At 40.9% G+C, this 25,551-nt stretch overlaps 1 protein-coding gene across 7 annotated transcripts in view; it reads right to left on the bottom strand.

Moving 5' to 3' along the window:
• RNF144B (ring finger protein 144B) overlaps nt 1-21,972 on the bottom strand; it is a 274,965-nt gene extending 252,993 nt beyond the window's left edge. For 5 of the 7 annotated variants that reach the window (XR_004352057.1, XR_004352056.1, XR_004352058.1 and 2 more), the window contains exons 1-2: nt 21,346-21,638; nt 8,794-8,997 (exon numbers count right to left, since the gene is read on the bottom strand). Coding sequence is in view for 2 of the 7 variants with exons in the window: in XM_032647447.1 (XP_032503338.1) it covers nt 8,794-8,961 (168 nt within the window). In the remaining 5 variants the exon portion in view is untranslated. Of the gene's footprint in view, nt 1-8,793; nt 8,998-21,345 lie in introns of all 7 variants that reach the window. The other 2 variants (XM_032647447.1, XM_032647448.1) reach the window with 2 other exon arrangements.
• Between the last annotated feature and the right edge of the window lie 3,579 nt (nt 21,973-25,551).

Raw genomic sequence — 25,551 nt, forward strand, 5'->3', positions numbered from 1 at the left:
ACTAGGCCATGGGATACCTGGGTATTTGGTTAAACATTATTTCTAGGTGTGTCTGTGAGGGTGTTTCCAGATGAGATTAGCATCCAAGTTGGAAGACTGAGTACAGCAGATCCACCTGCCCCCCAACCCACCATGTAGATGGGCCTCATCTAATCAGTTGAGGGCCTGAATAGAACAAAAAGGTGGAGGAAGGGAGAATTCACTCTCTCTGGTTGACTGTATGAGCTGGAACATTGGTCTTCTCCTGCCCTCAGACTGGAACTTACATCACTGGCTCTCCTCATTCTCAGGCCTTCAGACTCAGAGTGGAACCACACCACTGGTTCTGATAAGTCTCTAGCTTACAGTGGGTCATAAGACTTCACCTCCATAACTGAATGAGCCAATTCCTTATAATAAATCTAAGAGAAAACAGAATCCTAATAATAGAACCAATAAAAGATATGTATGTGTATATATATATGTACGTATATATATATGCTCTTACATATATACACGTACACACATATACATATATGTAAGAGCATGTGTATACACACACACATCTTTTATTGGTTCTGTTTCTCTGGAGAACACTTATTAATACAGTGATCCACTTAAAACAACATTAGATCCAAAATAACCCACAAAAAATAAAATAAAAAGGGGGGGAAAATTACATCATGTTACACTGTGGGTTAAAACCCTCCAAAGGTTTCTTTCTTTCTTTTTTTCCTCCAAAGGTTTCTGTTCTCACATCAACCTAATGTCGAAATTCTTATCATAGCCTGCAAGGTCCCACCCACAGACACCATTATCTCTCTGACCTCATGTCTGATCTCCCTACACACACACACACACACACACACACGCACACGCACGCACACGCACACGCATACACATGCATGCACACGCACACTGGCCTCCTTGCTGTATCTGAACATATCAAGCACACTTCCAGCTTAGGACCTTTGCTTCCCTCTACCTAAAACTCTCTTCTCCCAGGCATCTATACATCTGTACATTTGTTCCCCATGTTCTTCAGGTCTCTGCTTAAATACAGAATAATGTATTTTCTGCTTAAATAAGAAATAAACAAATAATACAGAATAATGTATTTTCTGCTTAAATAAATAAACGCTTAAATAAGTCAACCCTCTGTATCCGTGCGGTGGGCAGGTTGGTTGGTTCCAGCACCCGCGCCAGATAACAAAATCCACTGATGCTCGAGTCCCTTTGACAATATGGCCTAGTACAGTCGGCCTTTCACATTCCTCAGTTCTGCATCCGCCGATACAGAGGGCTAACTATAACACCTTGGCAGTGAGACTTCCCTGACCATCTAACATAAAATAGAAACCCCCTCTCCTTCAGCTTTCCCTATCCCCTTCCGCCTGCTTTGTTCTTCAGAGCACATATCATCTCTGACTTCTGCATTTACTTATTAGTGTCTGTGTCTTGCACTAACCTGTGACCTATTTGAAAACCAGACCTTGATCTGATTATTTATGACTGTATCTTCACCATCAGAGCTGCGCCTGGTACAATAAATCTGTTGAATAAATGAAGCCCAGACAACCAGATCTGAAATCTATTCTCTTAAATGTCAAGCCATTCTGGCATCCAGGAAAGGAACTTCTTTCACTAGGAAGGCAGGGGCATTAGATCTAAGGTCCCTTCCAATTCTAGGACTATGATGCCATGACACCATCATTAGGGCCTTAAGAGCATGGTTCTCTCTGCTGCTCTTTCCTTTGGCCACATTTTACCACTTTCCTTCAATAAGTAAGTGGTAAGCATTAGGCAATGGATGAGATCATAGGTCCAGGAAACCAGCTCCCCCTTAAGTCATCTCTAGTCCATTTCTCATGCTACTACAGTTTGCCCTTATTTCTCAGATGCTATCTGACCTGCAGCCACTCAGTTGTCAGTGGAAAAAGAAAGTATCAAAATTTGTGTTTTTACACCAGTGGCTTGACTGCCAAATATACAAGTCATCATAGTTTTATCATTAAAACTCCAGTCAAGCATAAGCAGCAAGAACATTGAGGTCATTTACAAATAAACAAAGACAAAGATAAATTTACCAACTCACCATCGATCGTCCAAGATAAAGTTAAGGGAAAGCATAAAACCAACCTTGCAAGCCAGGCTATATTTTAGTACCAGAAACCAACAGAGCAAGAGAGGGCTCTGAACTGGCAGAATTTACTTCTGTCTATTTAGTACTACTAGAAGGCATGGGAATCCAGGGAGCTGGAGATTTTAAAACTTCAGGATAGGTTGGCAGGTCACATGACCAGAAGAGGGGACAGAAAACTGTTCCATAACATTGCTGGAGTAAGATGCCTCATTATTTCCTGCAGTCCACAGAGTTCTCAATAAAAGACACTAAAAATGATACTAGATTAAACATATCAAGCCAGTAAGTAATTATATTACTATATTCTTATTGGGGGTCAGCAGCTCTTAAACGTTAGCTTGAGACACTTCCATCTGAATCTTTTACATCCACCAGAAATGTGCTCACCTATTGACTTTCCAAGTTGTGTTGGTTTTTCCTATAAGTCCTACTGCTAGGTCTTCAGTTGAAACATGCAGCCATTAGCCACTCTTTGGACAGATCCAACAGAGAAATTTCTCTTTCTCAACCCTAACTGCTAATCTGTGGGTGTCTCAGAATAGTAGTGAGTTGAAATCACCTATATAACCACTTTTTTTTTTTACCATCTTTATTGAAGTATAATTGCTTTACAATGTTGTGTTAGTTTCTGCTGTATTACAAAGTGAATCAGCAATATGTATACATATATCCTCATATTCCCTCCCTCTTGTGTCTCCCTCCCACCCTCCCTATCCCACCCCTCTAGGTGGTCACAAAGCACCAAGCTGATCTCCCTGTGCTATGTGGCTGCTTCCCACTAGCATTTGGTAGCGTATATATGTCCATGTCACTCTCTCACTTTGTCCCAGCTTACTGTTCCCCCTCCCTGTGTCCTCAAGTCCATTCTCTACATCTGTGTATTTATTCCTGTCCTGCCCCTAGGCTCTTCAGAACCATTTTTTTGTTTATTTTTAGATTCCATATATATGTATTAGCAAACGGTATTTGTTTTTCTCTTTCTGACTTACTTCACTCTATATGACAGTCTCTAGGTCCATCCATCTCACTACAAATAGTTCAATTTCGTTTCTTTTTATGGCTGAGTAATACTCCATTGTATATATGTGCCACATCTTCTTTATCCGTTCATCTGTTGATGGACACTTAGGTGGCTTCCATGTCCTGGCTATTGTAAATAGAGCTGCAGTGGACATTGTGGTACATGGCTCTTTTTGAATTATGGTTTTCTCAGGGTATATGCCCAGTAGTGGGATCGCTGGGTCATATGGTAATTCTACTTTTAGTTTTTTAAGGAACCTCCATACTGTTCTCCATAGTGGCTGTATCAATTTACATTCCCACCAACAGTGCAAGAGGGTTCCCTTTTCTCCACACCCTCTCCAGTATCTGTTGTTTGTAGATTTTCTGATGATGCCCATTCTAACTGGTGTGAGATGATACCTCACTGTAGTTGTGATGTGCATTTCTCTAATGATCAGTGATGTTGAGCATCCTTTCATGTGTTTGATGGCACTCTGTATATATTCTTTGGAGAAATGTCTATTTAGGTCTTCTGCCCATTTTTGGATTGTATAACCACCTTTTTATAAAAGGCTAATGAGGAAGCAAGTCAAGCCTTTACACGATTTCCTTCCTCTAAAACATTTTTGAAAAACAGAACAGCTCAGCATACTGACAGAACTTAGGAAAGAGAGGAATAATAATGTTAACTTACTAGGGGTTTGGGACTGTGCTAGTTGCTGTACGGGGATTCTCATTCGATGCTTCCTACAACACTCTAAGATAGATACTACTATCCACTACTCTCCCTTCATCCTACAGGTGAGAAACTAAGTTTCACAGAAGCCAAAGAACTTGCCTAAAGTTATACACCAGTAAACAGCAAAGCCTGAACACGAGCCTGGGTCTTCCTAGCTCTGCATCTGCACTTTTAACCACTATGAGTGCGACACTGGAAGGGAAGAATGGAGGTGGGAATAGAAAAATGACATTCCTTCCTCCTTATGTAGGTAACAGTTAGAATCCAGGAAAGAACCACTGCAGGTTCTTTGCTTCATTTGAAAGTTACCAGTCCGTGTGGGTGCGCATGTATGTTTGGATGTACTCAGAAACATACACAACGTATGCACGCACACACACTGCAAATCTTCCCACACTGTAAATGTCTCCCAGGCTATATGTGGGCCTTGCTTAAAGGTCACCCAACAGGCCCCAAGGAAAAGAAGGGCTTGGTTTAAAAAGCTTTATGTTTCCTCTCACTTTTTCAAACACTGGAAAATCCATTTGGCTCAGAGAAATGAACAGTAAAAGGAGTTCTAACTACTCAGAGCCAACAAAACATAATGGAAAAAAGGCAAGAATATGGCTGGACTTTATTTTCTTTTTGCTCAGCACATCCTGTCTTTAATCTGAATGGTAAATAGGCCATGCCAACATACTAACTCTTTTTAGGTGAAATTATCTAGGTTATGAAAACAAGCAACAACTGTGTTTTCATTATTCTTTAATTCGTGGCTGACAGAAATAGCTTCCAAAATAAATCAGAGAGGCAAATACTGCTCACAAGGGAGAAACCCACAAATTTTCCCTCCTTTGATAATGGATTTTTGTGAATTTGTTTTTCTTTCCCTTGAATTATAATTGTGTGGTATTATCTGAAAGAGTGTGTTGCAAAAGCTAGAAAAGGGGAATTTGAATTTTCATATTTGCATTATTTAAATCCATGGGGGAGGGTGGAGAGAGAGAGAAAGAGACTTTTTCCATATTATTATTAATTAACACCCCTGAGATATTTAACTTTCAAGTACAACAAGTAATTTTATAACACCTCTCTCTGTAATCCCACAATATCAACTTCTTTGGCTCTGTGATGCACCTAATGATTCATGACTTAAGTCATGCTAGTGAGAGCTCCACCCATTTTTGTCCGTATATTTAGCTTCCCTCGCTTCATACTACACTTTCTTCTCTATGTTAAATCTGAGCAAACAGTCTAACAGAAACCATCTTCTCAAATAGAACATGGTAAAGCTTCTTTTAACAAGAAACTAGATACATCGATGGATTATTTGAAGCAACATCTGTCCCCTTCCTTCCTCTGGATGTCATTTAAATCAAGAATTACATCCATAGGGTAAGTCAAAGCGGCATTCTTCCATGCACTGGTTGTGGGGAAATTAATAGGTATTCCACTCAAAAAAACGGTGGCATTGGTCAAACGGAAATGCTTCATCAGGAGAAGGTCAACAGGGTCCCTCTGCTTTCTTTCTAACCACAAGATTTCACGGAGTCTCTAAAATGCAATTATGCTTTACATGCCTCCAAGAGAGGACTAGAAAACATACACGTTTCCAAGCTAATTTGACTTGGAAACAGAGCTGGAGGGTCATGGAACACCCTTGGGTTAGGGAACACCTGCTTAAGTGCCAGGTCTGAGCGGGCCTACAGCCAACGGTCCAGTTAGACACTGTCCATCCTGTACTCTCCAAGCACACTGATCACACTGTTTCTTAGGGAAAACAGGACAAGGACAGAATGTATAAAGAGCTTTATTGAACTGATGAAAATATATAAGTATAGCACCATCTCTAGCAAGAGAACCATTACATTTGGACATTCTCCTCATGGGAGAGGGAAGAGGGAGCCATCTTAGCAAAACCATTTTAAATATATGGCATGCACAAGAAGGCTTTCCCAGCCAATAATTGGAAGATGTCATCCAATCGTACTTAAAATTGGGAATTAGCAGTATACAGCCTATTAAAAAATGTCACAGGTTTCTTTTCAGCCTTGAAAACACAAAACACATTTAATATCTTTAATTTGAATGCAAATCAAAATCTAGGGGGATCACAGACACATTTTTAACTGGTTTTTAACATCAGTAACCCTCAGATACATTTTTTAACTGGTTTTTAAAAAGAAGAAATAAGAGCTCTAACAGAAACGTTAGAATAGTATTTCAGGTGAGTCTGGTATCAACTGCAAATTTATAGACACTAATGTAATCAAACACATACAGCTCACTATTTTGGCAGATCATAGAAAATGGGGTATTGGGAAGCCAGGGAAGGTTAATGTTTACAGCGATGAAAAGTTCCCAAGTTGGAGGGATACCAACAATACCAAGCCATTTGTCTTTCTGCTTTTGAGTACTCCCCAACAATGAGGAAATATGACTCTAAATGGCAGAATAATCTAATTGTATTAACTCCTACCCCCAAACTGCTGAAGGAGAAATAAGAAGCAGTTGTGCTGTCTTTAACTGGGAACTAAGATCTATGGAAACAATAATATGGCAATGGCAGCAATCTGTGAGTATGAAACACAGCCTTTGCTTGTCTGTGTATTCCTTATCCAACGTTGACGCACAAATTTGAATTCTGCTCTTCGAGATCTCATTGCAAAAAGTGAATTCCATATCCTGCTTTGAAACATCATTAACCCTCAGACAAAAATTTCCACTCTGGCTTTAACCGAATGTTGCTTCTGACTCATTTGTTTCAAGGATTAGCAAAGGTCCTGAAGCGATGTGAGAAAGTCAAAGAAAACAGTTTTGAAGCACAGCACTCAGAAACAAAGTAAGACCAAAGGAAACTGAAGCTGCCCCGTGATGACAAGGCCATTTCCTTACTTCCTGCGAAGCAACACACGCTGACAAGATGAGGAAGAACCAGCATAAACATCACTTACTGAAGCCTCGTTTTGTCCACCCAACTATCGGGGTAACATCCTGGTCCCTACACTCCTAACCTCCTGCTCTGCTTTTTTTCTAAGCCCCTATTACCCACTAGTATGTAACTTACCTACTTAGTATGCTAATTATTTATTATGTAATTCCTTTGATAGCATGTAAGTTCCTAAGAGCAAGGATCTATGCTGGGTTTTGTTTCTTTAACTGATAAATCGCGGTGCCTAGAACAGTTCCCGAAACACACAAATGCTGCCCACTAGATATATGTTGAATAAAGGGATACATGATACTATTTCTTTGCCATCTTTGGATCCTACAGTTGAAAACATAAGGAAAGGATTTTAGTCACTTTCCTTTTTACCTAAAAATTATTGCAAGCCTTCTCTCTGTGCTAATCCTCAATCCAAAAGAATTTAAGAAAATTGATATAAACTAGCTAGAAAATGTGTCATGTTAGTTAAATTAACTTAGAAAAAAGAGACGGAGCAAAATTTATTTCACCTTAACTGTTTTTTTTTTAAAGTATGCTTAGTAGAATGTCTTTTAATAAATTATTCCAGTATTTCCTCAAATGATTTCTTTCTCCTTACTCCCGTTGATTTAAGCACTGATCACTGTATCTAAACTGGTCAATTTCCTTCACAAGTCAGGGGTATTAAACCCACATTTGGCCGGTGATTATTATACTTATTGTATAATAAATATTAACAGCCTGTCCATACAAGGCCTACCAAAGCAAAGATAAACAGTGACTACTGTAATTTAGGCATAAGGCCCTCCCCTCTACCATGCTGAAATGCCCAGCACTTTTCCTAGCTGACTCTTAATCCATCCTTAGTTTAAAAGTGTAACTAATTCAAACACACAGGACACACAGGAGAGAGGTAGGTACCATAAATAGAGGAGAGATCACTTATTTCTGGGCCTATGAATACAGGCCCAGAGTAGCTATATCTTGCTACTTTTCTTTTTTTCATGAAAAATTTACCAATTTGTTATTTGAAATTTCCCAATTGGGGATGCAAACAAGAATGTGCTGAGGCCCGAAGAGGCCCACAGGCATCAGTTTACAATCTCTTGTTAAGGCCTCAGGTCAGAGAGCACTGCCACCAGGAATCCCCCTCCCACTCCTAAAGTGGGTGAGGCACTCCTGCGGTATGTTACGTCTAGCCATCCCTGATTTCACCAAACTCTTGTATAGTTCCTGCAATGTGTCCATCTTTTCTGTGGGGAGTATCTTACTTACCTTTATATTCCCAGCATCAAGTGCCTAGCACAGAGTAGGAGCTCAAAAAACGCTTTAATAAATGAAAATTTGAACAAGACCACCTGGTTCACACTTCTAGTAGTCCCCATGAACCCATCAGTCCATTTCCTATCTTTATTCTTTAACCAACCAGCCTTCAGGGATACATGTAATCAAGGTCACGGGCCTTGATACCAAGTGCCAAACTAAGAGACAAGCCCACCCCTGAAGATCTTAGGGTTATATTTGTTATGAGGAATAAGCAGCATTCGGCATATTGTGAAAATAGGAAAAAAAATTTTAAAAGGAAATTCGACAAAGTAAAACAGCTGTATACCATGTGCTTCGTAGGAGACGAGCAAGTACATGAAGGAAAATTCAGCAAATTGCTACCTGATTTCTCCATCATTCAAAACACTTGATGAGCTTCTTACAGATGATAGTTAACTAAGGCATGTTTAAAATGTCTATTTTGTTCCTTAGCTAGAGCTTTAAGAACAGAAAGGTGCTGCTTATTCAACCAATAATTAAACTTCACATACATGTTACACTTTGCCTAAATCCCAGTAAATATCGGGTTTACTATTCAAGATAGTATTTGGAATCATATCCAAATGTGGAATTGCTCTCCCAAGCAGAATCATATTGTAGCAAACTTTGGCTTCTCAGTAAGTCACAGAAGTATATCCTGTATTTTTACAATTCTTCCCTTTGTATTTTCTCATGATGAAAGCATCAGGGTAAACTTACAGCTGTGCAAAAGATGCACCGGCATTCCTGGAGAGTGGTCATCTTGTCCAGAGACTGTTCACACAGGCAGAGTTTGCAAGTGATGAGGGGGGCCAGAGCTAGGTCTCCAGGTGTGGGATTTTCGGCAGCGGTCATGGTGAGACAGTGGAGCCTACCAGCTGAGCCCATCAGCCTGTCTTCAGCGTTCTTCAGTCTCCTCAATCCCTACAGGAAGGCCCAAAGCAGAAAATATTATATCCATTGACACAGCTATTGTTTAACCAACACATCTGGGCACCAGCAGGGCAAATCCTCACCCTCAATGATCTAAGTGTATAGTAAATGCACTTCTAAGAACCATGGATTAGAGAGCTTATCACCTTGGCAACCTATTCCTAGAGTCCTGAAATGTAAGGTGACCTCACTGTCCTGACTCATATCAAGTCAACTATGGAAATTAAAAGACAACTATGAACAAACACACCATTTAGGAATCGCATTGCTATGATCAATTCAACAGATTCAAAGAACACTTAAAAAGAGAATGTCACTCAAAAAGTTAAATATAGAATTACCATATGATCCAGAAATTTCACTTCTGGGTGTACACCCAAAAGAATTCAAAGCAGGGACTCAAACAGATACTTGCACACCGATGTGCATAGTATCATAATTCACAACAGTCAAAAGGTGGGAACAATCCAAATGTCCATCAACGGATGAATGGATAAACAAAATGTGATATAAACGTACAACGGAATACTATTCAGCCTTAAGAAGGAATGAAATTCTGACACATGCTACAACACAGATGAACCTGGAAGACATTATGCTAAGTGAAATAAGCCAGACACAAAAGGGCAAATATTGTATGATTCCATTTATATGAGGAACCTAGAACAGTCAAATTCACAAAGACAGAAAGTAGAAAGGTGACTACCAAGAGCTGGAGGAAGGGCAAATGGAGAGTTATCACTTAATGAATACAGAGTTGCTGGTACGACGAAAAAGTTCTAGAAATGGATAGTGCGATGGTTGGACAACATTGTGAATGTACTTAATACCTCTGAATTACAGTTAAAATGGTTGAAATGATAACTTTTGTTATGTATATTTTACTCCAATAAAAAAAATTTCAGGGCTTCCCTGGTGGCTCAGTGATTAAGAATCCACCTGCCAATGCAGGGGACGCGGGTTGGAGCCCTGGTCTGGGAAGATCCCACGTGCCGTGGAGCAACTAAGCCCGTGCGCCACAACTACTGAGTCTACGCTCTAGAGCCCGCAAGCCACAACTACTGACCCGTGTGCCACAGCTACTGAGCCCTCAGGCCACGGCTACTGAAGACCGCACACCTAGAGTCTGCTCCACAACAAGAGAAGCCATGGCAATGAGAAGCCCGCACACCGCAACGAAGAGTAGCCCCTGCTCGCCGCAACTAGAGAAAGCCTGCACACAGCAACGAAGGCCCAACACAGTCAAAAATAAATTAATTAATTAAAAAAAAATTCAATAAGGTGTCAGTGTTAATTGTGTTCCTTCACATGCATTATTTCATTTAATGTTTTGCAACCACAATGATCAATTCCTTCATTTTATAGATGAATTGAGGTCCTGAGAAGTTAAGCAATCTGCCAAAGTTCTCAGAGCTTATACACAGCACAGCTAAACTCAAACCTCCATCTTCTGAGGCCAAGTCCAGTGCCTGGTCCATTACACAAGAACTGCCTCACAAGTGGATACTATGTGGAGGGATGTAGCAGGGAGAGAGAGAGATATAGGAAGAGGGAGGGAAAGAGAGAAAGAGAGGTGAATTCCATGACTACAGCTATCAGAAGATCACTGAAGAATAAAATTTGTCTCTACACATAGCATGACTATAGGAAAGGATATTTCTACACCGAAAAATAAAAATTATAACCAAAGGCTTTCCACTAGATTGTTTTTATTCAGAATATCTTTAAAAGAGGTAAGATAATTGTGAAAATAATTTCCCTACATATACATAGTTTATATCACATCAAGAAATTTCATGTTCTGATTAAATAAAAGCAAAATCCTTAAGTTCTTACTATTTTAACAGAGTATGGCCAATTCTAATAAATTTGGCCATAGAAATAATTGTATCCTCTCCCCCCAGAAGAACCAGACTCTCTTCCTCCCAATTTTTGGGCAAAAGAAATTATTTTACATATTCAGCATTTGTTATACAGCCCCACAGCGACTTAAGTCTCCATATATTAGTACAAAAGTACTAAAATATGGGAGAAAAAACCAGATTAGATTAGAAAGAAAAAAATCTATGAGATCTAACTGCACTAACTTTCTTAGTGGCACATCAGAAAGAGTCAACAGTTTCTAACTCTAGTGCCCTGAAGTGTTTATGGTTTATCACCTACTCCTTAAGTAGTAGTAAAAGACTTGATCAAAAATAAATTAAATAGGAAGCTAACCAATGACTGGCTTCCAATATGATAGATATTTCTCGGGAAAAGACCAATATGGTTCAAGACACAGTATTCTTATTCAATTAACTATTGACGATCTATCATCCAATAGCAAATTAAATTCAAATCAACCTGCACATCAAATCCAGGATTTTAAAGTTAAAAAAAAAAATCCCTTTAGGGTCAATTAGGGGTAAAAGTGAATGATTTTACTTCTCCCCTGTTCCCAGTTTATACTTAACACAACTATCACTGTTTTCTTCTCCAAGACTCCCCTGTTGATAACATACATCGTCTTATCGAAAACGTCTTTTCATCTCTATTTTCCCAACACTGCTCATACAACATATTCTGAGTTATTTTCCCCCTCAAAAAAAGAAATCCCGGACTTCCCTGGTGGCGCAGTGGTTGGGAGTCCGCCTGCCGATGCAGGGGACGCGGGTTCGTGCCCCGGTCCGGGAAGATCCCACATGCCGCAGAGCGGTTGGGCCCGTGAGCCATGGCCACTGGGCCTGCGTGTCCTGAGCCTGTGCTCCACAGCGGGAGAGGCCACAGCAGTGAGAGGCCTGAGTACCGCAAAAAATAAATAAATAAAAAAAAAAAAAAAAAAAGAAATCCCAAGTCACACACGAAGAAGAAATGTAGCCAGTAAATGCTTCCTGTGTAGGGAAGATGGGAAATGACACAGGCCAGAAACATCCCACACCACAAATGTCAATTACACTAACAGCCCATTTGGAGGAAGCTGTTGAGAATAGATAAATCCTGTTGTCCCAGCCTAGGCAAGACAGCGAGGTGTTCTTCAAGAAAGTCATTTTTTTCTCACAATCTATTTTTCAGAAGGGGACATTTAACAGGCCAATGTACTTGAAAAACAAAGACATAATGGGATACTTCTTAAAAGGTTATCTCTGGGACTTCCCTGGTGGCACAGTGGTTGACAGTTTGCCTGCCGGTGCAGGGGACACGGGTTCGTGCCCCAGTCCGGGAAGATCCCACATGCCGCGGAGCAGCTGGGCCCGTGAGCCATGGCCGCTGAGCCTGCGCGTCCGGAGCCTGTGCTCCGCAACGGGAGAGGCCACAACAGTGAGAGGCCCGCGTACCGCAAAAAAAAAAAAAAGGTTATCTCTTTGAAATAGTCTTCTTTCGAAGCCAGGGTGAGAAGTTGTGTGAATCAAGGCCATCTGAAATGTAATCTTGTCCCTTGCAATATACATAAGTTTTTACTCAGTTTGTGAGTTACATGCCGATAGGCTATGAAATCAAAGTTGTAAAAATATAAAAATACCTATCACCTCCAAAAGTTTCCTCCTGCCCCCTTTATTTATCATTGTTTTGTGTGCACCTGATTAAGAGCACTTAACATAAGATCTACCCTTGGCAAATTTTTAAGTATACAATACAGTATTGTTAACCACAGGCACCATGCTGTTCCATAGGTGTATACTTACTTCTCAACTCATCAAATTCTATACATTAAATATGTACACTTCTTGGTCTGTCAATCATACCTCAATAAAGTGGCTTAAAATTTATACATATAAATTTAAACTATATATATATATTCTTATAACATAAAAACTTTTTACAAAGCAGAGACCAATTTTGTTAAAAAAAAAATTCCAAGCATTCCAATCAAGGCAGAACTTGTGACTGAGACAGAGGAAAGAAGTCACATATTTCATCTCTTTGAGAGCTGAACAATCCAAAATAATTCTTCAAAAAGAAGTGATTTATCTTTCTGTCTACCAGAACCCCAGTTCCCCAAAATGATGGCTTATGAATATGTTTTAAAGCAGTGGAATTTTATAAAAACAAAATCTTAAGCACCCCACCTTTGGATAAAAGAGATAAGGTAGACTAGCACCAGCTGAAACAACGCTGGGAGAGCCCGTCCAAGTACCCTTGCCCTTCCCTTCAGCAGCCTCCCAGGCACCGTCATGGAAGCTGAAGGCTTCACCACGCACAGTTCGAAAACCAGCCCTTTGGTTTTCACTCTGGGCAAAATCAGTAATGAATGTTTTAGAAATAAATGACACACAGTAGCACTTCATAGAAAAAGAGTAACAAACAAGAAATCTGTTCACCATTGTTCATCAATTTCTAATGATTGATGAACAATCATTAGAAATTGATGAACCATCACTGAACATTGATGAACCATCACTGTTCATCAATTTCTAATGATAGAAATTGAGCCCTTCAAGCAATAGTCTGGGGAATCCCGAAGTCCTCTAAACGAATCTCCCCCGCACTTGAGATGTTTGTGAATGGCTCCAAGGTGTCGTAGTGTTTCTTCATTTATGTCTTATTAAGATTCACTGGTCTCGGGCTTCCCTGGTGGCGCAGTGGTTAAGAATCCACCTGCCAATGTAGGGGACATGGCTTCACGCCCTGCTCCAGGAAGATCCCACATGCCACGGGGCAACTAAGCCCATGAGCTACAACTACTGATCCCACACTCGAGAGCCCACAAGCCACAACTACTGAAGCCCGTGCGCCTAGAGCCCATGCTCTGCAACAAGAGAAGCCACCAAAATGAGAAGCCCGCGCACCGCAACGAAGAGTAGCCCCTGCTCGCCGCAACTAGAGAAAGCTCGCGTGCAGCAACGGAGACCCAACACAGCCATAAATAAATTAATAAATAATAAATAAATTCTTAAAAAAAAAATTCATTCCTCTCTACAACATGAAACCACCACTGGCAGAACTATCCCCCCGCCCAAACTACTAAACTAAATGGCAGGAAGCACAGAGGGGTGGCCAGAAGATGACCGACCACACACTCGCAGTCCCTCCTGACCTGCTCACGGAACCAACATCCTCGTAGCTACACTGACAATACACACACTCCCCTCCAGGTTTCCAGAAAAGTCTTCCTTCCAGAGAGCCAGTAACTCACTCTTACTTGGCTTGCTCAACTTGTTTTGCCTCACACTTCACATTTTACCTAAAATAAGAAAGTGACTTGAATATTCCATCCTCCTGCTCGATTTAAAATGGTAACAATTATAATTACTTTTACAGTTATTACAAGTGCGACTGAGCCTCTTTTTGGATGTCAAGAACCCAATGAGAAAAGAATTTTGGTAGCGAATGTAAGAGCCATGTTGGAAAGAAGAAAAACGTGACAAGCTAACTTCAAGTTCAAATGTTCTAAAGTTGGTGGCAGGGTTGAGGGTGGAGTGGTGAGGGCAGGCTTCACCCAGATTGTAGAAGTCTCACTTGCTTTACTGTAAGTAACCACGTAAGAGGACAGATTGGCTGGGGCATGCAAGGAAGGAAAGCCACTCTAAAACATCTGATTTTGCACTAAATTACCAGGAAAGGGGAATCAGCAGTTCTGCCTACTCTGAGTGTCTCTTACCCTACAAAGTATTCATTTTATGAGAAGCAACCACCTTCTGATAGGAAAGAACAGGACACTTTTTCCCTCTTGTGTTTTCATTAGAATTGCCAAAGAAAGGAATACTTCAGAAACGGTGCTGGAAAGCTCAGGATGTATAAGGAATTTTCATATTCTGCTGGCGGCCTGAAAAAGCAATCTGCTCCAAAAACGCAGTGGGTGAGAGAGCCAACCTTCAAAGTATTTTTAACTAATGTAGTTTATATCCGTTTCACTACCCAAAATCATAGCTGTTATTCCACTGCACAAAGATAACATGATTGGAGAGGATAATGTTTTACTAGGATACTTGTCTAGTTATTTAGGAATTTTTATACCATCTGTAAAAACTTTAAGATTTAGATAAATTGGTAAAGCACAATTAAAGGGACTAAGAGAAAAAGAAAGTTAATACAATGAAACAGCTGGATGTTACTTATGTAATAGAAATATTAATTTATGTAAAAATCCAGTTGATCTGTGGTGAGGGGTCTTAATTCCGGGCCATGATATGAAAGTCTAAGAGTTACTCAAGAACAAGGGACAAAACAGAAGAGACACATGAATGTTCTCAAAATGTTTACATGCCCCTGCAAGACACTGAGTCATCCCTGCAAAGTATTCATAAAAGGTATGAATGCTTCACAGTGACAGGGAGCTAACAAAGGGAAGCGTTTTCAGGAAGGGTAGGTAGTGGGGAAGGTAGGGCTGAAGTGCTACCTGTATAATGGAGAGAGATTCTCAGGAAGCAGAGCAGAGATACTCTAGCAGAGCAGAAAGAAACAGTAATCCAAAGGTCCCACCTCTGCCTTGTTAGGAAAGCCCTCCCAATATCAACTAAGACTGACATGTTAGGCAACCAGCTCAACACAATCCAAAAATTAATATTTTGTTGACCTTGGCATTTCTACCCAATGCAATGATTTATTTCACTGCTGGTTTACGTTCTTGACCAAAGCTATTAGTGACTCAAATGGTACTGACTGAACCTAATAAAGTGCTGACCATCATCAGCCATTAGCCACTTGCTGAAATTCTACCCTAATACAAGTTTGGAATGGAAGGTAAACCAGCTGGCTGGTAGAGTACCAAGGGCTATGGACATTGGTGGTAAGTGAGGCAAGGGCTTATGCAGACCTCCATACTGGCCAGTGTTGTGGTTCTACTCCCTTACTACATCTTTGACCCACTCTCTGGCCATTCATCTGGCCACTCAGGGACTAGATGAACCAGTGCACAACCAGTAATATCAGAAAAACAGTTCTAATACATGCCTTGAGAGGGCAAGAACAAATGGGAACACAGGCAGCCTCACTAGTAATCACAGAAATGGAATTACTCAAGTATATTTTATGTCTATTTAATTGCTTTGTAAAAGAATGAGTAGATGCATGGCATCACACAGAAGATACTTCATCATTATGTGAAAACAGTGAAACACATTAGAAACTATTTTCTAGTACAGTCGTCCCTAGATATCCATGGGGGATTGGTTTCAGGACCCCTGGCAGATACCGAAATCCTCAGATGCTCAAATTCCTTTTATAAAATGGCCTAATACAGTTGGCGCTCCGCACCCGCGGCTTCTGCATCCACAGGTTTCACCAACCACAATGTAGGACCCACCAATATGAAGGGCTGACTGTAAAAACAAACCCAAGAAATGCTTAATTCTTAGCAATAATGGAGGTAAATATTCACCTACTCAGGCTTTGTGAGGTGGTAGCATTGCTGCAAAACACTGTTTATCACTGTGATAGGAAAGGGAACTTCGGTTTTCTTCCCCACTGTTTCGCAGCTTCATGCAGGGGAAATCAAGAGGTGAAAAAATATTCAGTCTAAAATTCTTTTAGTTTTAACATCTTCATCTCAACAGGTTCCAGGATGTCAATAAGATTATAACTCTGTAACCTGGAGACCCGGTTTCTTCTAAAAATGGAACTGATATGCAAATATATCGCTAATAATTTTTTTGTGGGTCAAAAGGACAGACACTCCCTTAGGAGGGGAATCTTAAATATTACCAAAAACTGTTTTCTAGACAGTCTCTTTGCTGTTTGAAATTATGTAACGAATAAAGCCTATTATTTTAATAAGATCTATTTTTTCTAGCTTTATTGAGATATAATACAAAAAAATTGTATAAGTTTAATGTATACAATGTAATGATTTGATATAGATATATTTTGTGAAATGATTACCATAATAAGGTTAGTTAACACTTCCATCACCTCAGTTACCATTTTTTTAAGATGAGAATCATCAGATCTAATTTTTATATTTTTTCCTACAAAGTACATAGGAGAAATATATGGAAAGACACATGAGATCATGACCAACAAAGTACATGATATTGTGATAAGCTAAGTCTAAACCTTACAGAGTACAGGGCATCTGGGATGTCAAGTTTTAACATTTACAAAACGCCTATCCTAAAAAGCGCATTTCTTTTTTCTTGCCTTCTTTCTGTATTCTCATCACCACTGCGAGGTAAGGCCCAGGAGGCGGGAAAACCATTCCCAGCTTTCCTAACAATAAAAACTTATCAAAGAAGGTAGGAGTGAATATGAGAATAACAGCTCAATGATATTTTGGGCATTGTAATTTTATATTCATCATTGTAGGTCCCTTCTCAACACCGACGCTGTGCCCTGCCCGCCTCTTATTTAATCAGTGGGTCCCTTGCCTCCCGCAATTATTCATACAGCCCTGCTGAATAACTGCCTTCCCCCTGCCTGGCATAACAACAAAGCTCAGAGGCAGGAAGGAATGCCACTTACAGGCAGGTCAGACAATGATGTAATTAACAGATCAAGGAGAAGTGTTATTTCAGAAAGCCCCATTGAGCAAGAGACAGGCTGAGCTCCTGGGTTATGACACTACCAAGAAACTACAGTGCCTAAAGAACGAATATCTAAACCAAAATGTTTTCTCCAAATGAATAAAAGCATGTGTAAATATTACCCTCTCCTGTGAAAGTTAAAAGTTGTATACAGACATTTTATAGACACGAATTTAAAACCAGTGTGGGAAAAGAACTCCTCCATCCCACACCAAGCAAGGTGCAGGGCGTGTATTTTTGTACATCTTTGCCAAATGAGTTTCTCAAGGAATCAAATACAGAAAAATGCAAAACGCAGAAAATAAGGGCAACCCACAAAGAACTGAATTCCATACGTTAGGTGCTATGGATGTAAAGGTGATTAAACATAGTCCCCACTTATAAAGCATAAACTGGTTGAGGAGGTTGTCAACAGACAGGTTCATATAATCATACACAGGACAATTTGTGGGTTTATAGCGTCAGCCACAAGTCCAACAAAAAAGAGAAATGAGATAGTCTTGTTCTATCTTCCCAAGAAAGACAAAGAACCAGCTGACTTAAGGTCTGAGTCTCAAACTCATGACTTCAGAGGAATTAGAAACCACTGAGACATAGCTTTCAAAGCATGTTCTTTTTTTTTTTTTTTTTTTTTGCGGTACGCGGGCCTCTCACCGTTGTGGCCCCTCCCGCTGCGGAGCACAGGCTCCGGACGCGCAGGCTCAGCGACCATGGCTGACCATGGACCACGGGTCTAGCCGCTCCGCGGCACGCGGGATCCTCCCGGACCGGGGCACGAACCTATGTCCCCTGCATCGGCAGGCAGACTCCCAACCACTGCGCCACCAGGGAAGCCCCCCAAAGCATGTTCTTTAATAGATACCACAAGCCATGTGATCAGAAGTATCCCCAGCTATGAATAAGAGAAGTGTATTTCACTTATATTGTTGTGTTTTCAATTCAAGCAAGGGAGCCAATCACAGATGAGAAGTTTCTCATTTCGTGTTGCAAAGCATTGATCACTTTCACTCTCTTTAATGTACAGTTTTCCATTTTTTAATAACTACTAAGGTATAATGCATTGGGTTTAGGAGTATTCATCCACCAAGTAAATAGCAAACGCCAATGTTAATAAAAATAAAATGTTAGTGCAAGACCTCCCACATATGCCTAAAGGTGAAAAAACAAATTTAAAATTAAAATAATGAAATAAATTAACTTAGATGCTCTTATGCCTCTTTAAATTACTTAACACTCAGGTGACATCAGGGAAACATTATCAAAAAAAAAAAAAGCCCAAAAAACAAAAACATAATTAAAAGGACAAACATCAAAGTATTTTTCATTCTCAGGTAAAACAACATGAATTAAAATTACTATTCTAGTCCAAAGTCACTTTCACTTCCAAGCTTATTCAAATTCTTTCAAGGCAGAGGCTACATCTTATACATCTTTATATACTCAGCCTCTAATCACTCAATACCACAGTAGATAACTTCTCTAATGTACATGGAGGAGAAGAAATACTCAGGGCCTGATTCTCATCTGGATTCGTTTCCAGCAATTCAAAAGCTGAAAATATTGATAATTTGTTATAGCTAAAGCACTTCAATAAATTAAGGCAGGCATCCCTGAAAAAAAGTCTAAGTACTCAAGAGCAGTGGCTGCAGATACCAGCTCCCCAAAGCTCAGCTTGGCCCAATTCCCATCTCCGAAATAATCAGTTGCACAAAGTAGGTTTAGTCCCCAAACTGTCTGGACTTTGTTCCTCCACCAACATCTGGGTTCAACATGATTCCTGACCTCTACCTCAAACTAGAGATTTCAAACACTAAGAACCTCACTCAACAGGAAAGAAATACCATAAGTCAAGGCCAGGGGAAACACAGAAGCCAGGACCAGCAGAAACAGTACAGAGAAATGACTCTGATGTCCTTAAAAATGTTCCTAAACACCTAAAATATTGAAACAACTTTTCAAAAAGGAAAACTTAAATATAAATTTCTCAGATTAAAATATTTGTATCATTCAAGAGAAAGACAGTTTCCAGAAAGCTAAATGGTCTTACCATTTAAATAAAATGAGCTTTTCTCTTTCTGATAGAGCATACTTTCCCCTCTGCTGTAGGGTTTGGCTCTGAAAACCTGGATCATAATCTGGGAGACCCAAAAACTAATTATTATGTTTAAGAAAAGACATGTCTTAAACTGACCTAGTTTGGAAGCCTGGATGCCTTTAAATTGCCAATGAACTGAAACCATTCATGAGAATGGGGCTTTTGAATGCTGAGAATGTTCTTTGGGGCTCAGCACAAAGATATTTGGCATAGATGACTGTAAATATTTGTAAAACTCTGGGTAAATGGACAGTGTTTGACCACACTCCAAACTCACGTCCAGCACAGTACTGTAGAAGCAAGTTATCTAGGGTGATTGGTTTGGGGGCGGGGCGGGGAAGGGGTGGCTGTTGGTTGAGGGGTTTTTTTTCTGTTTGTTTTAAATAAAAAGCCAAGCAATTCAATTCTGCTACTTGACATCTTTTTACATTTTCTATACCTTGAGTTTGTTTACTCATCAAGACAGTTCGAATTTATTTTCTTTCCCACTTTCCTAACTTTATGCGCAGTACAAAGAAGAAAATCCCAGTCACAGGTGCGCAAAAGGGAAGACAGGAGTTTTATGAAAATGTGGCCTTGGACTTCCTAATACAATTCTCTCCAAGTGGCCTTGTGGATCTGCTATAGATGTCTTTCTTTTTCTCGCTCTCTCTCCTCTTCAAGATAGCTTCAGAAATCCTGAAGGGACTGTTACCCATGAAAAGGACTAGGGTCAAAAAGGGAGGACAGAGTAAGGAGGAGGGACCAGCAGAGGAATTAGATGTGAAAGGGACTGGGGACCAAGATGCTCATCTCAGTGAAAGCTACAGCAGCCAGATACTTTAATTAGCCAGCAACTCAGTGAAGACTGGTTGGGTTCCTTTGGCCTCTTACCCACACCCTAAAAACTGAGTCATCTCAAACTTCATTTATTTTGCTTCTGGGACTAGACTCCCGCAATCGGCTGCTTCAGAAACGTTACATTGTTCTCTAATTCATACCTGGCAACGTTCAAATAAACCTCCAGAAATGCCAATTCAGAAGAACACTGCTAGTCATATTGTGAGCCCCAGCTAATGTTTTGAAAAGATATGTGCTGCAGACAGAAATAAGAAAGTGAGACTGCAGTGCAAGCGTGAAGACAGAGAACATTTTTCCAGAAAGGGGAAATCATTTCTGAGAAATCCAAATGTGAGAAGTATATGCTTCAGGAGCAGACTTACAGCAGAATCCCTGAAACTAGTAAGAAAAACAAAAGGTACCCTGGAAGGGGTAAGCTAAAGATACCTTTAGTCTGCTGATACAGGAATTGGTTTCATTTTAACTTAAACTTGAGAACAGCAATATAAGATCAGAGTTTCACCCTGTTTTATCAGCAGTTACACGACAAAATAAACAGCATAATATATGACCAAGATCCCACAGATAATAAAATATCTTATCCATATCTAGGTATGTCAACGTATTGCTGTGCATTTCCAAATAGCAGAAGGCAAACATCTGAGATTATGCCAAGTTTGGTCTCCGCTGAAGACACTGTGAGGTTTTATCTAATCTGGAATTTTGCAATACATTCTGAAGAGGCTGTTTTATTAGAAATTAAACTCGTTTCTTTTTACCTTTACAAAGGTATCTATTTTTTAAAGTTAACAGGTGTTTCAGGCATTCAGAACGAATTCAGTTCTGTACGTTTAAAGCACTGGAGGCAGAAAATAAAGCTAAAAACCATGGTATCAGAGACAGTCTCCCGTCCATTTTTCTTTTCTTAGTCCAACCCCACTGCTGTCTTGCAATGCCTACAGCGTTTAAAAAGCTCGCTAAACCTACCTGGCAGGAGAACTACGTTCCTCCCGGCCGCCGGGCTTCTCAGCAGACTCCCTCGCGCTCACCGCCAGCCGGGGCTGCTCGCACCCCGGGGAGGAGGAGTTGTTCCATTCTCTCCCTCTGCCGCTGACAGCGTCGCGCTCTGCAGGACTGCACCAGGGCTCGGGCTCCCAGACCTACTGGGCCGGAGGAGGAGTACCTGTAACCGCCTCCTGCCTCGGGGCACAGCTCTGATGCCCGGGAACCTTGCAGAGCGTGGGGCGCCGCACGCCAGCAGCAGCCCCAAGAGCCGCGCGTTTATTTATACAGGAAGCTCAGGCGCGGCACTTCCTACTTCCCATCTGGGTCGCTCTTCAACTGCAGGTGATGGTCTTAACCCTGTCTGAACCCGGCTGCCAGTGCGCCCGAGCAGTCCCGCCTTCCTGCACTCGCTCCACTTAGCAGGACCTCTCTCTTGTCCTTCTTGGACGGCTGCTGCAGAAATGCCGAGCAGGGTAGCCAGCAGCAGCCCCTAGTGTCCTTCCGTCTGCCCAGACAGGGGCACTTCACCTACTGGCTCTCAGAACTTGACGCTTCTCTGCACGCGTCCTCCCAGGACGCCTGTCTCCCTCCTTCCCAGCTCTTTAAGTCTCTTGTTTCTACTTATAACAACCCAGACCTGCCTTCCCACCTTGCCGGAAAACTGTTTCTGTAGAAACACTTCCCATGCATGTTTCATCCAAAACACATGGACTTGATTTGTCCTTTTGCATCTAATGATAAAATTAGATCGCAGGCGAATCAAATCAGGACAGTCTCAGTTTACCTCATATAATACAGGCACACTTTTATGAAACAATGATTTTGCTGGAAGTGCTTTGTCAACAAATTATGTGGGGAACTGCTCAGTAACCTAACAGGTTGTACTCCAGCTAAAGAAAATGTAACAAAGTAATTCAGAAGCTGTGGGGTACCAGGATGCGCCTTCCTCACTCCAAAACCTCAGACACTTGGTCTGTGTGATGTTTATAACACGTTACATACCTACTCACTCCCTACATCCGCCAAAGGTCACAATCACAGTCCCAACTGCGTTGAACATTCCCATTTAGAAACGTGGCTCTTCCGATCGGGAATCTTTCTGTGCTCACTCTGCACCCTCACTCTGCTTTTGCAACCACAGTCAGGAATGTGCTGCCTAAAAGGAAGGGACTCACAGCCCTTTGTGGAAGGAATCTGAGCATGCCAGTGAAGTATCAGCAGTAGGCACAGTGCCACAGGACACAAGCAAACTGCTTCTTGGCTCTCCACGTTGAAGAAAACCTCGAGGTCAAAGCCAAGTGCCGAAGCACACAGTGTATCTCTGTGTATGGTGGTAGGACAGGCAGGAGGACCAGTCCACTAGTGGGGGAGAAAGGGAAGGAGGCCGAGGGAGATAAGATGGTAAGAAAACATACAGTGGGGACCCAAAATAATAGAACTGAAGGATATTTGAGCTTGACAAGTCCTTATAGCTAGTTTAGTCCAGACACCTAACTTTAAAGATGAGGAAACTTATGTCCAGGGAGATTTAAGTGGTCGGCTTGAACCAGACAGGGGCAGAGCTGGAACGACACCTAAAGCTGTGTTAGATGAAAAAGGTATTTCTTAATGAAAACCACCCCACAGATGTGTAACTTCAAATTTAACAGTAGCTTAGGTTCTGGGATAAACAATCTCAAGATATTTTCTTGGTGTAGCGACCATTGTGGATGGACAGGAATCAGGAAAGATAAACAAAACACGTTCTAAGAGGTTACTTTATTCATCAGTGTCAATACAAAACTTTGGTGCCTTAAACCAAAGTTCAACAGAGTCCACGTTTTCAATTACCATGCAATGAAGTTATAATCTCTTGTCAACAGGATAAGGGAAGAAGCTATTGCTAATATGAATGAAAACATGGGTTAAGCAATAATCATGCTGCCTGTTGCTGCAAATGGCAGATGGGAAGAAAAATATATTGTATAATTAAATAATATCAGCACTGATTATTTTCAAGTTTATAAAATCTGCATGCAAATTTTTTTTTTTTTTTTTTTTTTTTTTTTTGCGGTAAATGGGCCTCTCACTGTTGTGGCCTCTCCCGTTGCAGAGCACAGGCTCCAGACGCGCAGGCTCAGCGGCCATGGCTCACGGGCCCAGCCGCTCTGCAGCATGTGGGATCTTCCCAGACCGGGGCACGAACCCGTGTCCCCTGCATCGGCAGGCGGACTCTCAACCACTGCGCCACCAGGGAAGCCCTGCATGCAAATTTTCATAGAACTAAATAAACATATAGAACACTATAGTATTACGTGAACAAGTCTTTCAGATCTGGAATAAAATACATAAGAAAAAATTTAACCAAGGAGGGGAAAGATCTGTATACTGAAACCATAAGACACCGATGAAAGAAATTCAGGACAGAAATAAGTAGAAAGACATTCCGTGCTCATGGACTGGAAGAATTAATATTGTAAAGATGTCCACCCTACCCAAAGCAATCTACAAATTCAATGCAATCCTATCAAAATTTCAATGGCATTTTTCACAGAAATAGAACAAACAATCCCAAAATTTGTGTGGAACCACAAAAGACCCCAGATAGCCAAAGCAATCTTGTGAGAACAAAGCTGGAGGAATCACACTTCCTGATTTCAAACTATATTACAAAGCTATGGTAATCAAAACTCTTTCAGATCTGCCTAACAAATCCACAGTGTGCATCATCCTCTCAAGCATGTATTGATCTCCTCCCAGACAAGCTGCTTGATGTTAGGAAGACAGACATAAGTTGGACACAGCCCCTGTCCTCAAAGAGCTCTCAGTCCAGGGAAGGAGTCAGACAAGCAAATCAATTATCAGGATACTATGGTGTGTATGTATGTGATACAACAGACTGAAACATGATGTGCTTTGGGAGCACAGAGAAGAATTTAACTAAAGGAAAGGGGCTGGTAAAAAGAATTAAGGAAGGCCTTCCCTGAGAAAGTGACTTAAAACTGATACTTCAAGGAGCCAAGTGGGGAAGGTGGAAAAAGGTGAACCAGTCAGAGGCAAGAGCCACTGCAAATGCCTAGAGATGTCAGACTTTAGGTGACACTTTTCATAATTCAGACAGAGCAGATGCATTCAGAAGTAAAGAATGAGGGCTTGAACTAACATAGTGGCAACTGGCATGAAAAGGAAATGAACAAATGGAGAGAGAGCTCAGAAACAGAATTAATGGGACATGATACCTGATTGGATGTAGGGAATGAGGGAGAAAGAAGAGCCCAGGCTGCTGGTACCACTAATTGAGAGTGAGAATAAAGGAGGAGCAGCATAAGGAAAATGATTCCATTAAATCCTGCAGAATCTGAGGTGTCTCTGGGACATATAGAAGACTTGGCTAGTAGGCTGTCAACAGAGAGAGATCTGGAGTAGAGGGTCTTTTAGGAATTACCACCATTTAGGTGGTGACCACGGATGAGATTACCAAGAGCTGAGGTCACCCACAAAAGGTTGCAAGCTGTAGAGGGACAAAGGGGCTTTCGACCCATACACACTCTATCACCCACCAATTATTACGTAACCTTAAACAAGTTATTTAACATACCCAAAACTCAGTTTGCTCATGCATAAAATAGGAATGATGATATTCATCTCATAGGTTGTTGTGAGGCTCAATGAGAGGTTTGTAAAGTAGCTAGCACAGTGTCTGATGGCACTATATGAGTTGTGAAGGTAGGGCAGTGAATGTCACCTCCTAGAATTGTGTGGTACACAACCTGCTCAGCTGTACAGCATGGCCCTGGCCTGATACACAAAAGAAACTCAATCAGCATTGTTCACCTTAGAAGGAAGGGAAAAGGAGAGAAAAGAAAAAAAGAAAAGAAAGGGATCAGAAAAGAGAGCCCAAAGGAACGCCAGTATTTATTTAAAATGTAGGTAGAAGAGGAGCCCTCATATAAGCCTAAGAAGGAACTGCTTCTCTCAGACTACAAAAGTAGATGTAACATTTGATATCTCAGACTGAGAAGTAAAATCCAGTCACCTCAATCTACAAAAATATTTTTTTATCTTTCTGAGCAATGCTAGACATAATATAATAAATTGTTCACCAGAGGTTGCAGTCATATTGACTTTCATCACAATAGAGAATTTCCTAATCTGAATCACAGACCTTCCTAAAGAAAAGGCAAGTAAAATCTTGGCATTAATGGAAGT

The sequence above is a fragment of the Phocoena sinus genome, chromosome 11 (genome assembly GCF_008692025.1).
Source record: "Phocoena sinus isolate mPhoSin1 chromosome 11, mPhoSin1.pri, whole genome shotgun sequence".
Classification (NCBI taxonomy): domain Eukaryota; kingdom Metazoa; phylum Chordata; class Mammalia; order Artiodactyla; family Phocoenidae; genus Phocoena; species Phocoena sinus.